This window comes from Malus sylvestris, chromosome 4 (assembly GCF_916048215.2).
Source record: "Malus sylvestris chromosome 4, drMalSylv7.2, whole genome shotgun sequence".
Taxonomy (NCBI): domain Eukaryota; kingdom Viridiplantae; phylum Streptophyta; class Magnoliopsida; order Rosales; family Rosaceae; genus Malus; species Malus sylvestris.
Window position 1 is genome coordinate 8,574,661 of NC_062263.1, and position 15,914 is coordinate 8,590,574.

Genomic DNA, 15,914 nt, shown 5'->3' on the forward strand with positions numbered 1-15,914 from the left:
AACGGTTAGAAACTAAGAATTGTCGTAATGTAAAATGTTTTGTTTGCAAGAGGATGCACATAAAGTTTACTACATAATCACGTATTAACTAGATGTTGTTTTAACAGTTTTTATCGTATGAATGTCGAAAGAGAATGTTAAAAATTAGTTGGATGTGAGCACAAGGTTGATTACTCGCCTTTAATGCATGTCAGCTCTTTGTAGGTTTGATTCACGTTATTTAAAAATAGAAATCGATAATGCGTACGTGTCGAAAGAAATTCTAAATTCGAATTTATTTTCCATATTAATATATTTCCTAGATGTTAAAAACAATATAAATACAGAAGTGGAAGAAGTATACATGGCAGAAGCTTTGGCCACCACGTGTCAAAAATCTGCTTGGTCAGGACTCAGGGGGCCCTGAAAGAAGTTAAGGAAGTTAAAGTTTAATTTCCACTTAACTTAATTAAGTATGCTTTAACAGTTTAAACCATACTTAATTAAGTTAAGTGGAAATTAAACAGAATCCAAATATAAAAAAAGCCCCAATGATGATTGTACTCGAACGGTCGAGTGAAGTGCAGGCAGGAGGAAAGCAGGCACAGGCACGTGCGCACTACGTGTCCACACAACCCCATTTCCGTACACCAAACCCCCCCTTCCCCCCAACGGTCATATTTCACCGACAACCCCCAACGGTCATATACCCCATCTCTCTCCGCCGTCGGATCTCAATCACACGGCCCACAAATCCCAACTCCCCCCTCAGTCTTTTCCCAACACCCTTTTCACTCCTCTTTGCCCTCCATTTTTTTCACAATTTACAAAATTAAATAAAAATTTCCATGATCGAGACAGTCATGGAGATTGTCTAGAGAGAGAGAGAGAGAGAGAGAGAGGGCCAAAAGCCCTGTTAATATATAAAAACACAAGTGTTCTATGGTTTTCGGTTCTTTTGGGTAGAGAGAGAGTGACAGAGAGTGACAGAGAGAGAGAGAGAGAGAGAGAGAGAGAGAGCTGCTTGATCTTCATCTTTTTCACGCATGCAAGCTTAAAGTGTTTTTGGGTTCTGCTTCATCCATGGTGTTGTTCTCCATGGGGGATTCAAATGCTGGTCTGGGCCTCAAAGTTTCTCAGAGTTTGATCATCCGCCATGTATGTATCTGCATTATTCCATATCACTCCGTTTTTTTCTCCATGGTGATCCAAAATCAGACCTTTTCTTCTTCCCAATGAGCTTTCTTTGAACGTTTCGGAATCCGATGATCTTGTTGTTGTAGGAATTTATGAAAATTCTTTGATTCTTTGATTTGGGTTTGGAATTTTTTAGCATAATCTCTTCTTTGTTGCATTAAAAAAACACACATATAGGAAAAACAACACTTATACACAAACACCATTTGATTGATTTATTCACTCATCGGATTCCTATTTGTTGATTTTTTCACACACTCACTCACATAGTCTATCTCTCTGGATTTTCTCTTTTAATCTCACACATTCATTCAAAAGTTCATACATTTTTCGAAACCCGAAAAGAAGAAGAGAAAGCTAGGGAGATCAAAAAAGAAATTGAAACAAAAAACATTGGGTGGGTGGATCTTTAGCTGCACAGAAATTAACCAAAGATTACCAGAAGAAAATTGAAAAAAAAAATTAGGAAGATCATAGAATATGTTGGCTGGGTGCTCTAGTTCCACATTGTTGTCACCAAGGCATAGATTGAGGAGTGAAGCAGCGGCCCAGTTACAAGCTTGCAGTTTCCAGCTACCATCGATGAGCACGCAGAGATTGGACTTACCATGCAGTTTTCCCCGCAAGGACACCTCAAGGTCGCAACCCATTAGGCCTGTGGGGCTTTCGGTTGAGAAATCGATCGATTCGAAGGCGGGCGGTTGTTCTCTGAAGCAGAGCATCCGGCTGCCTCCTCTGGCTACCAGCGGTCCTGTGACGGCAACAGCGGCGTTCGTGGAGACAGGGAAGGAGAATCATGATCAGTTTTGGGGGGAGAAGAAGAGAGGGAAGAGGTTCGCGGACCCGGTGGATGATGATGAGTCTTTCAGAAAAAGGGCAAAGAGGAAAAGGGGTTGTGGGGATAATGGCGGTGACGGCGAAGGCGGCGGTGGTTTGAGTTTAGGCCAATTGGGTGGTGGGAATTTTTGGTTTCAGCCTGGCTTCCATCTCCCTCCAACGACGACTCAGCCTCCGTTCTCTCTGACATGTTCAGGGGATGAAGAGAGGGTTTGTTATGTTCCGGCAGAGGAGATTTCGCAGCCTCTTCCGTTGTCGAACAATCCTTGGTTGGACTCAATTGTGACTGAAATTACTGACTTGGGGAAGAAGGATGGCGGCGGCGAGGCTAGCCGTGGACTGGTGGGGGAAGGGTCAGCAGGGTCGAGTACTTCATCGGAGAGCCAGCGCTTGGCTTTGAGGGTAAATGTGAGTGCCTCCGAACACGACACGGGTAACGGTACTCGGAATCCTTTTGTCCCACATGGAGGAGCAGGGGTTGTGGCAGAGGAGGAGGAGGATGATGAGAGTGAGGCAGAGCATCTAGGGTTTGAGCTTGTCAGCTTGCTTACAGCTTGTGTGGAGGCAATTGGGTTGAAGAACATTGCAGCAATCAACCATTTTATAGCTAAGTTGGGGGAGCTTGCTTCGCCGAAAGGAAGCGCTATAAGCCGGCTTTCTGCTTATTACACTGAGGCATTATCTCTGAGAGTCACAAGGCTTTGGCCTCATGTGTTTCAGATCAACGCTCCTCGAAAGTTTGATCGAAGGGATGAGGACTCTGGGATTGAGCTGAGGCTTCTAAACCAGGTTAGCCCAATTCCAAAATTTGTTCATTTCACTTCAAATGAGATACTGCTGAGAGCTTTTGAAGGGAAGGACAGGGTTCACATCATAGATTTCGACATCAAGCAAGGGCTGCAGTGGCCCAGTTTGTTCCAGAGTTTGGTGTCAAGGACCAATCCTCCGAGCCATGTTAGGATCACGGGGATAGGGGAGTCGAAGCAAGAGCTCAACGAGACAGGAGATAGGCTTGCTGGATTTGCTGGGGCACTGAACCTACCTTTTGAGTTCCACCCGGTTGTGGATAGGTTGGAGGATGTGAGGCTTTGGATGCTTCATGTCAAGGAGCATGAGAGTGTGGCTGTGAATTGTGTTTTCCAACTGCACAAGACGCTTTATGACACGACAGGAGGAGCGCTGAGGGATTTTTTGGGACTCATTCGAAGTACAAACCCGACATTAGTCCTTATGGCAGAGCAAGAGGCCGAGCACAATGAGTCTAAGTTGGAGACAAGAGTCTCCAACTCATTGAAGTACTACTCTGCCATCTTTGACTCGATTGGTTCTAGTCTTCCCTTGGAGAGCCAGGCCAGGATCAAAGTAGAGGAGATGTTTGCACAAGAAATTAGGAACATCATTGCTTGTGAAGGAAGCGACAGGCTGGAGAGGCACGAGAGCTTTGAGAAGTGGAGGAAGTTGATGGAGCAAGAAGGGTTTCGATGCGTAGGGATAACGGAGAGGGAAATGCTTCAGAGCCAGTTTCTGTTAAAGATGTATGCTAGTGAGAATTACACCGTGAAGAAGCAAGAGAAAAACGGAGCAGCAGAAGCACTTACTCTAAGTTGGATGGATCAGCCTCTTTACACAGTCTCAGCATGGACACCAGTTGATGCAGCAGCAGGCAGCTCGTCATCATTTTCGCAACCAAGTTAAATAGCCGTGGATTTTAGTTTCTTCGTACACAATACAGTCACTTTTGATTCCATTGTTGCATACAGAAAAAAGGGATACAGAATTCTTTGTAGGTAGGGGAAATCTGTCACAAGTATTCATTCATTCTTTTGTTGCAGATAAATCTTCGTCCGATAGTGTCAGAATCATTTGTTTTGTAAGAATTACAGCAGTTGTAGGTTGATATTTGATTTCAAGTCTTTGCAGTCCATGTTGTTGTTAGTATTCAGAGTCAATCGAATTTCTGTTTATTCTTTGATTCTTTATGTAATGTTGAAATTCTTTATTTAAATAAGTCAAGTGAAGTGAAGTCACATTATCTATTTGATTGGTCATTTGTTCTACTTTGTATTAATGGATCATGTAGCTGAAAATTCCATTGTTATATATGATATGGCTGTTCATCTCTCTCTCTCTCCCTCCCTCCCTCCCTCCCTCCCTCCTTCTCCCTCTCTGCATTTGTTAGTCTGCATTTACAAACAGTGGTTATGTGCAGATATTATCAGAAAATGGAAGAAAATTCTGTTTAAATTCAACTATTTGCATTCATTTCTAATGTTTTAATTCAAGTCTCGAAATCCATAAGCATCTCTTAAGGCAAAGATAGCGTTCGCACGCAATTTTGGCAAGTCGTTTTTGGAGCAAGTTGTCAAGCGTTTTTCGCTCTCGTCGTGACAGTCATGCTCAAAGAGAAGATCAAAAGAACATTGGACAATTTCTCATGTGTAATAATAAAAGGCATACAGGCCCCTATATGAATCCGGCAGCAACCGGCACATACTTAAGGAGTGACAGTGTCATACATACAAAAAGTGACAAGTATCATCTCAAGTCTCAGCTACTCCAAAAAAAACAAAAAATGCTTGGAAGCACCTTGTTTTGATGCGAAAATTTGGTAATAAGAATGGGCAAGTAGGCCCAATAAAACAATTGGATTGGGTTTTTCTTGTTTTGATGCTTTCACATTTGGTAGCATAAAATGTTTTGTTTGGTTTAAGTTTTCAAGTCATCTTCAAATGTTACCGTCAGCATATCATTATATATTTGATGTTAGAGAGATAATCTTTTTAGTATTTGAATCATCTGACACTTCTTTTGAAATTCACAAATTTCCAGCCGTCAACAACATTGTTTATCACTTTATATGATATCATGATGCCTCTATGTTATAGAATAATATAGAATTAAAATAAGTTATCTAGGATTAGAATAATATAATTATAATTTGATCTTAGTCTCCTCTTTCATTGTCTATAGCGGACCATGCTAAATTAATACGAAACCGAACTTAGCACCACCCGGTGGAACAATAGCCAGGGAAATCTTATTCATTATAAATTAAAATCTGTGAGGATGTGAAGATAAAAAAATCTTACATCAGTGAAAGAAAAAACCTTATAAGAGCTGATAAGAGATTGGGTTACTCCCATATTGCTAATTGATTTTACGGTGAATCTCAACTTTCTTCAAAATCAACATAATTTGCCTCCTATTATCTAGTGGAACAAAAAATCTCACCTAGGTAAAGTTTTGATGCTTACTTTAGTAGTAGGCAATTGCCTCTATTTGACTATAGTGTCCCGACTCCAAAGCACATGCACATAGATGTAAGTTGGATACTACTTGTTTGTTGAGTTCAACTGTATATTTATCGTGCGACTATTACGGACGAATTGTTCTGTTCTATCTGAATTGCTCTATAGATATTCTATCGTTTATAATCATGAATAAAACATTTGACGCTGACAACCTCCAAATGCAGAAAAGAAACCTAAATTTGAGCCACAAGGTTGTTGATTTGATCATCTGCATGACATTGTTGTATGGCACCGGCCAGGGTAATAATATCAATACAAAGTTGGAAGAACAGTTTGCTGCAGAGATGGCCCCTCCTCCTTAGATTTGCCGCTAACGTCGATATCAAGACCTAAATTTGGCGGTGTCAATTTGTTCAAGTTGTTGTCAATTATTCATCTTCTTTGTCTTCTTCCTCTTCGTCCACGTTAGTACAGCAATGCATGTGATGGTTGCCATGACATCCTCGACAATGATTTGGGGACCAAGCTTCTCTGCCCACCCACTTCCCATACATTTTCATCATCTCCTATTTGTACGGTCATGGTTATACCACATCAACATTTTATATCACTATTCTTTTTTGTCTAATTATCTCTATAAAAAAATCAATATAAAATGTTGACGTGGCTTAACCGTGATCACATAAAATATGAGAGGATGAGAGTGTATGAGAACTGGGAGGACAGAGCAGCCGGGTCCATGATTTGTTGCTCTTCCTGTAACATAAAACGGCTATAAATCTAAGGGGTGTGCTATCCACACACCCCTTTTTTCTTCTCACACACCCCTTATTAATTTCTGTCATTTGATCTTCTTCAATTCATCCGATCCAACGGCCGAAAATTAAAAGGGTTGTAAATTTCAATATGTACCCTTAACTTTGAAAATACGTTCCTGAAACAAAGTCTATTCCAATTTCATGGGATGTAGTAATACAAGTTGCTCTATAAATAGAGCACTCTATTGCAATCAAAACATACAGAAAAAAAGAAAGATCAATAACAGTATCCATTCCTCCCTCCTTTATTTGTTATCCTTTTGTGCTATCGTTTCAGTATGACATTTTACGCCTGCTTCGCTCCATTCACTAAAAAGGTTATCCCTCCAACTTTTACATATTTATAACACGTTATCAGCACGACTCTCTAAATATAACTATTCCTCATTTCTTTTCGCCGAACAAAAAAAAATGTTTCCTCTAAGGTTTTTACTATTCATCTTCTTCCTCTGCCTCAACTGCGCGATATACCCTCGCGACGAACTGTTTGCTCCATGCCTGCTTCTAGTTCTCAACCTAATGGTTACATACATCTTAGATTTCTTGTTTGGTATAGATATCAATTACTAACCCAATATTTATTTTTACTGCAATCCAAGAGGGTGTGGTACAATCACCCATCTTGAACTGCAAATTTCATCTTACTGCAATCCAAGATGGTGCGGTATCATCGCCTATCTTGGACTATATATTTAATTTTACTGCAAATTTTAGGTGGAGCGGTATAATCGCTCGCCCTACCCTGCATATTTAATTTGCCTGCAATTTAATTTCATTGCAATTTTAGGTGGTGTGGTATAATCGCCCACACTGCTATGATTATTTAAATTTTCCTGCTACTTGAGTGGTGTGGAATAATCGCCCATTCTATGTTACATTATTTCAATGAGAATGGTGTGGTACAATCGCCCTCCTCATTCATCTTGAAAATCTCGAGCCTGAAGTTTTGAATGCTTATCATTTTGGCCTGAAGATTAAAATGAAAAATTTGTAAGAACCAGAAATTCTAACACTATATTCCTCCAGGAATACATATTATTGCAAGTTCTTACACATCTCATTTTCTTTTAGAAAAGAAAATGGCGAACTTGGCGAAGCTTGATTATGCTGCCCTGGACATTACCGGGAAGAATTACCTTACCTGGGTACTAGATACTAAGATCCATCTGGAAGCAAGGAATCTTGGAGATACCATCAGGGAAGAGAGCAGCTCATACTCTCAAGAGCGGGCGAAGGCTATGATTTTTATTCGTCGCCATTTTGATGAGGAACTAAAGAGCGAGTACTTAATGGTTGAAGATCCGTTAACTATTTGGAATACATTGAGAAGCAGATACAATCACCAAACAACGGTGATTCTTCCAGGAGATCGTTATGAATGGACTCACCTAAGAATCCAGGATTTCAAGTTAGTGGCAAAGTACAATTCTACATTGTTTAGAATTACCTCTCAGCTGAAGCTCTGTGGGGATACTATTACTAAGGAGAATTTGTTGGAAAAGACTTTCAGCACATTTCATGCCTCTAATGTGCTCATACGGCAGCAGTATAGAGCACGAGACTTCACTTAATACAGCCAGCTGATATCTGTACTCTTGGTAGCTGAAAAGAACAATGAGCTCCTGATGAAAAACCATCATTCTCGACCTACTGGATCTGCACCATTCCCAGAAGTGAATGCTGCTTCATTTGAAATGAACGCCACATCCTCTGGTGGCAATAATCATAAACGAGGACATGGACACAAATGAGTTCGGTAGAACAGGAAAGGTAAGAAACATGATGGTCAGTTTCACAACTAGGTTCCAAGGCATAATTCAGGCCCGAGCTTTAAAAATGTGAATCGCCACAAAGGCAAAGCTCACATGAACAATGCTTCTAGGAACTCTGAAGGAGCCTGCCATAGGTGTGGTGGCAATGGACATTGGGCACGTACTTGTCGTACCCCAAAACATCTGGTGGATATGTATCAAGCCCTCCTCAAGGAGAAGGGTGTCGAGACTAATTTTATCGACCAGGCTAAACCAATGGATATACCTGATCAAGTGTGTGACTTATCAGGACAATTGAACACAACTCACCTAGATGTTTCAGACTTCATTATGGAAATGGGGAATGAAGTATACCGGTCCGACTGAATCGTTTATGTTTGATGTACTTTTATTATGCTGAACTTGTAGTTTAAAACTAGCATTTCAGATTCAATAAAAATGGCATGTAAATTTCATGTTATAACTTGCTTCTAACTCTGATTCCCTTACTCAGAGAGTATGGATAAAAACTATGTTCATTCTCAAAACATGAGAAATGGCAAAGATATTTGTCTTGTAGATTGCGCAACTACGCATACAATACTTCGAGATTGAAAGTATTTCCCAAGATTGATGCTTACAAGAATAAGGGTAACAACAATATCAGGCAAATCAGATGTAATTGAAGGCTCAGGGAAAACCCATATTATGTTACCAAATGGAACAATATTGTCCATACATAATGCATTGTATGCTACTCGATCTACTCGAAATTTGTTAAGTTTCAAAGACATACGTTTAAATGGATACCACATTGAAACGAAAAGTGTAGAAAAGGTGGAGTATCTATGCATTACCTCCAATGATACCCAGAAATGTATATTGGAGAAGTTGCATGGTTTGTTGAGTGGATTGTATTATACATACATAAAGACAGTTGAATCACATACTGTTATGAACCAGAAGTTCATTGATTCAAAAGTTTACATGCTTTAGCATGACTGTCTAGGTCACCCAGGATCTACCATGATGCATAGGATCATTACCAACTCTAATGGACATCCATTATTGAGCAGACATATTGCTATCTTAAATGATAACCCTTGCAAGGCTTGTTCTCAAGGGAAGTTGGTAATCAGACCATCACAACTAAAGGTTGATGCTGAATCCCCATCATTTCTGCAAAGAATTCAAGGGGATATTTGTGGACCTATTCAACCATCATGTGGACTATTTCGATATTTTATGGTTTTGGTTGATGCATCTATCCGATGGTCACATGTTTGTCTCTTGTCTACTAGGAATGTAGCTTTTGTGAGACTTCTTGCTCAGATAACTAAGTTACGAGCACAATTCCCAGATTATCCTATTAAGTCAATTCGACTTGATAACGCTGGTAAATTTACGTCTCAAACTGTTGATGATTACTGCATGACATTGGGCATCAATGTTGAACACCTCGTTCATCATGTCCATACTCAAAATGGTTTAGCAGAAGTATTGATCAAGCAGCTTCAGTTTATAGCCCGCACTCTACTTATGAAAACAAAATTATCAGTTTCTGCATGGGGACATGCCATCTTACATGCTGCATCATTGGTTCAATTAAGACCTATAGCCAACCACCAATACTCCTCAGTACAACTCGTGTTTGGGCATCAGCCAAACATTTCACATTTACGAGTTTTTTGTTGTGCTGTTTATGTGCTTATTGCACCCCCGCAACGCACTAAAATGGGACCTCAGCGTAGACTGGGAATTTATGTAGGTTTTGATTCACAATCTATCATTAGATTATTTGGAACCCTTGACAGGTGATATGTTTACAGCTCATTTTGCTGATTGTCACTATGATGAGACAGTTTTCTCCTCATTAGGGGAAGAAAAGACCGTTCCAGAAGGGCGGAAAGAGCTGACATAGGTTGTTCCTACATTGTCTCATTTTGATCCACGTAACATTCAATGTGAAAATGAAGTGAAAAGAATCGTTCATCTTCAAAGCATTGCCAATAAAATGTCAGATGCATTTAATGATGCTATGAAAGTGACAAAATCATGTATACCAGCTGTAAATGCACCTGCAAGGATTGATGTCCCTGTTGGACAAAATAAAGTGGTAGTGAATGATTCATTTGGTGTACGCCTAAAGCGTGGTAGACCACTAGGTTCAAAAGATTCAGCCCCTCGAAAGAGAATGACAAGGGCACAACTCAAATGAAATCATTCAGGAAGACAGAATGAATGACAAATCCACAATTCATGATTCTGGATTTCCAGAAGAAGAAAATGTCCTTGATGAGACATATGTCCCTGAAGAGACAGCAGTACATGAGAGCAAAGAAATCTCCATAAATTATGCATGTACTAATGAATTGTGGGATCATAATGAAATAACCATTGACGATATGTTTGCATTCATAATAGCCACTGAAATCATATTAAGTGATGATATTGAGCCCCGCTCTGTTGATGAATGTAAACAGAAACAAGATTGGCCTAAGTGGAAAGATGCAATTTAGGCAGAATTAAATTCCTTGGAAAGGCGAAATGTTTTTAGACCAATAGTCCAAACCCCGCCTAATGTAAACCCCGTGAGTTACAAATAGGTATTCACAAGGAAACGCAATGAGAAAAATGAGATTGCAAGATATAAAGCATGACTCGTTGAACAAGGTTTTTTGCAAAGATCTGGAATTGATTATGAGGAGACATACTCTCCTATAATGGACGCAATTACGTTTCGTTACTTAATCAGTTTAGTGGTTTCAGAAAAGCTTGACATGTGACTTATGGATGTCATCACCGCGTATCTATATGGAGAATTAGATACTAACATATATATGAAAGTCCCAGAAGGACTTAAATTGCCTGAAACAAGTAACATACCATGAGGTATGCTCTCGATCAAATTAAGGCGATCATTGTATGGGCTAAAACAATCTGGATGAATGTGGTATAATCGTCTCAGTGAGTATTTGATCAAAGAAGGATACATCAACAATGTCATTTGCCCTTGTGTGTTCATTAAGAAATCCAACTTTGGATTTGCTATAGTGACAGTATATGTTGATGATATGAATCTAGTTGGAACCCCTGAAGAGCTCAATAAAACTGCTGAATATCTGAAAAGCGAATTCGAAATGAAAGGCCTTGGGAAAACAAAATTTTGTCTTAGCCTGCAGATTGAGCATTGTGCTAATGGAATTTTGGTTCACATCAGCTTACATTGAAAAAATCCTGAAGCGATTTGACATGAACAAAGGTTATCCATTCAGCACGCCAATGGTCGTTCGTTCTCTGGACATTAAGAAAGATCCATTCTGTCCAAAAGAAGATAATGAAATGGTCCTTGGTCCAGAAGACCACATCTGAGTGCAGTAGGTGCTTTGTTGTATTTAGCACAATGTACTAGACCAGATATAGCTTTTTCAGTTAACTTGTTAGCAAGGTATAACTCTGCTCCAACAATTCGTCATTGGAAGAGTGTCAAAGATGTATTGCGATACCTTCGTGGGACAACATACATGGATCTCTTATACTAAAAGAACTCCACAAATGACCAGGTCCTTATTGGATATGCAGATACTGGTTTCATCTCTGATCCTCATAAAGTCCGCTCACAAACTAGATATGTGTTTAAGAATGGAGATACAACAATCTCATAGCGCTCAACAATGCAAACATTAGTTGCTACATCTTCAAATCATTCAGAAATACTTGCTTTACATGAAGTAAGTCGTGAATGTTCCTGGTTAAGATCAATGATCCATCATATTCGGAATTCATGTGGTCTACCTTCAAAGACAAACACTCAAACTGTCATTCATGAAGATAATGCAGCCTGTGTTGCCCAAATGAAGAAAGGATTCATCAAGGGCGATAAAACTAAACACATATCTCCAAAGTTTTTCAGTGCATATAAGCTCCAGAAGGCTAAAGTTATTGAAGTCAGACAAATCCGTTCTAATGAAAATCTGACAGATTTATTCACCAAATCTCTACCAAAATGCACGTTTAAAAAGTTAGTGCAAAGTATCGGATTACGTCGACTTACCAAACAGCTAAATTTGAAGAATGCGGAATCATAGGGAGATACATATTAAGGGGAGCATCCATGATACATGCATGTTGTACTCTTTTTCCTTCGATTAGGATTTTTCCCACTGCGTTTTTCCTATCAAGGTTTTAACGAGGCAACATAAGCATACTTAACACTATATCAACAATCCAGGTAAAGTTGTACTCATTTTCCTTCGCTATGGTTTTTTCCCACTGAGTTTTTCCAAGCTAGGTTTTAATGAGGCAACTGATGTTGATATGTGGGCATCCAAGGGGGAGTGTTGAAAATGTTGGTGGGTAGTGAATGCCCACAGTGACTTTGGTAAAGTTCTTTAATGCCCTCACAGATTAGTTTTCAACATTGGCATTGTTATACATACACATTTTCAATGCCCATGAAATTGGAATAGACTTTGTTTCAGGAATGTATTTTCAAAGTTGAGGGTTGTAAATTTCATGGGCATTGAAAATGTGTGTGTATAATAATGCCAATGCTGAAAACCAATCTGTGAGGGCATTGAAGAACTTTACCAAAGTCACTGTGGGCATTCACTACCCACCAACATTTTCAACACTACATGCATTATTTATGTTATGCTTTTCATATTATTAACAAAATATAATCGATCGAGAAGATTTGACTTTTGATCCAAAAGTTTGTCAATTTCGGTTTAATATGGTATTAATCAAACTTTTGCAATAGATTTCAACTGCCAACCATGTTATACCAACTAATTGTGCCAACATAACCACCACGGATGACTCAGTGATTGGGAATGAATTTCAGGCTAGTATTTTACATGGCACGTCAAGACGCTGGTAAATCACACGATAGTGGCTAAGGAAGGCTGAAATGCCTCTATGAGTCTTCTGATCCCTGGAAGGGTGTGCTATGTGACGAAGCCTGTTTGTACCATACTTAGGGCCTCCGTATTTAGATCTCGTATAAATACTCAGGGGACTTAAATGTAATTATGTAATAAAGGAAGGGGCAAATATGTAATAAGTGAGGAACCCTTATTTTATAAAAGGACCCCTCACTCTCCTCATTAAGGAAGGCCATTTCTTAAGCCTCTTCACATCCCCTAAGCTCTAAGCTCTCTCAAAGCTCTCACTCTTATATTCAGAGCTCTCTCTCCCTCAGAAATACAATAGCAGTGTGGACGTAGCCCAAACCTTGGGGTGAACCACGATACATCTTGTGTTATTTACTTTCTTGCAGTTTCACAGTCGGATTTATGTTGTTTCAAGACCCCTCCGATTTTGTGCATCAACATTTGGCGCCGTCTGTGGGAACCGACACGAAAAGCTATGTTAGTCCTCTCTCAATTTTTCATCTCACCACCGTGAAACCTCACCACAATATCCACCGTGAATTTGCTTACCTAAAAACCACAGATCCAAATTTCTCAATCCCAAAACCCAAACTCAAAATATCTCTCTGTCTCTCTGTCTCTCTCCCCTACAGCCTACAGACACTAGTAATGGCTGAAAACGCGCACAAACTACAACAAACAACAACTAAAAAAAAAAAAAAAAAGACATCCATGGCACCACAGCAGGATGAGGTGGTCCGAGTCCTCACCAATACCCTCGAGACATTAAATTGTCCTCACATGCCCTTCTATGGTCTGCCGGGTACTGGAAAAACCACCACCGCTCACCAGCTTTTCAGACCTGAACTTTACAAGTCTAGCGTGCTAAAGCTCAATGCTAGTGATGATCGTGGGATCAATGTTGTTTGAACAAAGATCAAAGAATTTGCTGTTGTTGTTGTAGGTACTAATCAACGTCCAGGATTTATTTGATTTACACAATGTCGGCTCCGACGCCGTCGACCAACACAATCTCGCCGCCACCCCCACAGCTCTGGCACTTTCTACGCCTACGCCACCATCATCCACCGCACCGCCTCCTTTGACTCCAAGTGCACCGCCACCAGCAACCTTGCGCATCACCCGTCATCAGCCTCGTCTTCACCACATCCAGCGACATCGTAATAGAGGCCCCGCACACCACGTTCTATATCGGCTCTAAATTGGTATGCTTTGTCTTGCTCAGAACCGCCGATTTCAGGTACTCGAACGAAGAATAGCTCAACACACCCGCACGCAAGTTCCTCAACAATGTCGTAAAGTACCCTGCGTACAAACCCAGAACGCCGTCGTTTTCCAGGATCTTCAGCAGCACCTACCACGACCCCCTTTTGGCCCCGGCCTGCATCTACTACGTGATGAGCTCATTTGGCCCCGGCCTGCACTTGCCACAGATAGTGAGGATCAAAACAAGCAACAATGTGTACCGTGACCACTGCACCTTCCTCTGCCATAGATAAAATGGGACAGGGCCAGCGAAACCCGGGTCAAGGATTACAGTGGCAATTAAAAGCTTAAAGCCAAATGGTCTCCAAGGCCATAGATAATGGGTGGACAGAGAAGGAGCGGAGAGATCAATAAAAGCAAAAGATAAAGCTTCCTATTATTATTCTATCATGATTCCTTTTGTCTGTCAGGTGCAGAGACAGAGAGAGTGCGGTGAAAAAAAAAAACAAAAGAGAAAGCAAAAGCAAAAAGAGAAAAGGAAAAGCAAAAGGTGTTTGGAAATGGAGTAGGAAACAAAAGTAGAAAGCAAAAGCAAGGAATAAACACCCCACCAGAATGATGTGATCTACTTTTCTTATTTTTGAATGATATATTTTTCTTATCTTTCGGAGATATATGTATAAACCCTATCAGAGGGTAATAAAAAAAAAAGAAAAGGCAAAGCCCAAAATAAATAGGCTGGAATGTTATGTGGAGGGCGAAGGCCCATCTGCCCAAAAGAGCCAGGCCCTTTAGTATCACCAACCAGGTGATCAAAAGTACGTCTAGTACTACAAAAATTATACGGCAGCCTGCCGCTATTATCACCAACTAGGTGATCAAAAGTACGTCCAGTACTCCAAAATTATTCGGCAACTTGCCGCTATTATCACCCACCATGTGATCAAAAGTACGCCCAATACTTCAAAATTGTTCGGCAACCTGCTGCTATTATCACCCACTAGGTGATCAAAAGTACGCCCAGTACTCCAAAATTATACATGAGCATCACTCATGTCATTCATACATAAACATTCATGAGTATCACTCATGTCAATCGTACATAAACATTCATGACAATCATTTATGTCAACATTCATGAGCATCACTTATGTCAACATCCATGAGCATCACTCATGTCAATCAACATAAACATTCATGAGCATCACTCATGTCAATCTGCTTCAAAAGCTTCATTTACAGAGCTCTAGCTTCAAAAGCTTCATTTACAAAAGCAATCAGCTTCAAAAGCTTTATTTACAGAGCTCTAGCTTCAAAAGCTTCATTTACAAAGCTCCAACTTCGAAAGCTTCATTTACAGAGCTCTAGCTTCAAAGCTTCACTTGCAAAGCTTCACCTACAAAGCTTCAATGCAGGGTATACAAATACCGCCTAACAACCGCCATTTCGGCCCATACATGGATTCAATTTGAAGTCTCCAGCCAACATACTCTATTGACCGAAGACTTGGGGGACTACATTATGTACCATATATTGGGCCTCATGAAAAATACTTGGGGGACTTAGCCCATTATTTATGTACTGAGGAGCAAGCTCTTATTCTATAAAAGGGACTCCCTCACTTTCATTAAAGAGCACTCATGAAAAATACTTGGGGGACTTAGCCGTTATTTATGTATTAAGAAGCGAGCCCTTATTCTATAAAAGGGACTCCCTCACTATCATTAGAGAGCATCACTGCCTACTGAGCAACCGCCTCACCGCGAGCATCACTCATAACCCATCACTTATGTATTAAGGAGCGAGCCCTTATTCTATAAAAAGGACTCTCTCACCATCATTAGAGAGCATCACCGCCTACTGAGCAAACCGCCTCGCCACGAGCATCAGCTCTAGCCCATCATTCATGTATTGAGGAGCGAGCCCTTATTCTATAAAAGGGACTCCCTCACCTCCAACGCCACAAGCCGAGCCAACCAA

At 40.3% G+C, this 15,914-nt stretch overlaps 3 protein-coding genes across 3 annotated transcripts; all 3 read left to right on the forward strand.

Moving 5' to 3' along the window:
- The first annotated feature begins 820 nt into the window (after positions 1-820).
- Positions 821-4,049, forward strand: LOC126617620 (scarecrow-like protein 28). Its single transcript, XM_050285641.1, has one exon. It carries the CDS (start codon positions 1,657-1,659, stop codon positions 3,706-3,708), a length of 2,052 nt encoding a protein of 683 aa, XP_050141598.1. The 5' UTR covers positions 821-1,656; the 3' UTR covers positions 3,709-4,049.
- Positions 4,050-7,161: 3,112 nt separating this feature from the next.
- LOC126618091 (uncharacterized) lies at positions 7,162-7,653 on the forward strand. The gene has a single exon (XM_050286189.1). It carries the CDS (start codon positions 7,162-7,164, stop codon positions 7,651-7,653), a length of 492 nt encoding a protein of 163 aa, XP_050142146.1.
- Positions 7,654-13,439: 5,786 nt separating this feature from the next.
- LOC126618092 (uncharacterized) lies at positions 13,440-13,929 on the forward strand. The gene is made up of 2 exons (XM_050286190.1): positions 13,440-13,628; positions 13,672-13,929. Exons 1-2 carry the CDS (start codon positions 13,440-13,442, stop codon positions 13,927-13,929), a joined length of 447 nt encoding a protein of 148 aa, XP_050142147.1.
- Positions 13,930-15,914: the final 1,985 nt, after the last annotated feature.

Excerpts from the sequence above, each read along its gene's own strand:
- LOC126617620 (XM_050285641.1), top strand. The coding sequence starts at position 1,657 with ATGTTGGCTGGGTGCTCTAGTTCCACATTGTTGTCACCAAGGCATAGA.
- LOC126618091 (XM_050286189.1), top strand. The coding sequence starts at position 7,162 with ATGGCGAACTTGGCGAAGCTTGATTATGCTGCCCTGGACATTACCGGG.
- LOC126618092 (XM_050286190.1), top strand. The coding sequence starts at position 13,440 with ATGGCACCACAGCAGGATGAGGTGGTCCGAGTCCTCACCAATACCCTC. Across the intron at positions 13,629-13,671 it reads GTGATGATCGTGGGATCAAT|GTACTAATCAACGTCCAGGA; the intron begins GTTGTTTGAACA and ends TTGTTGTTGTAG.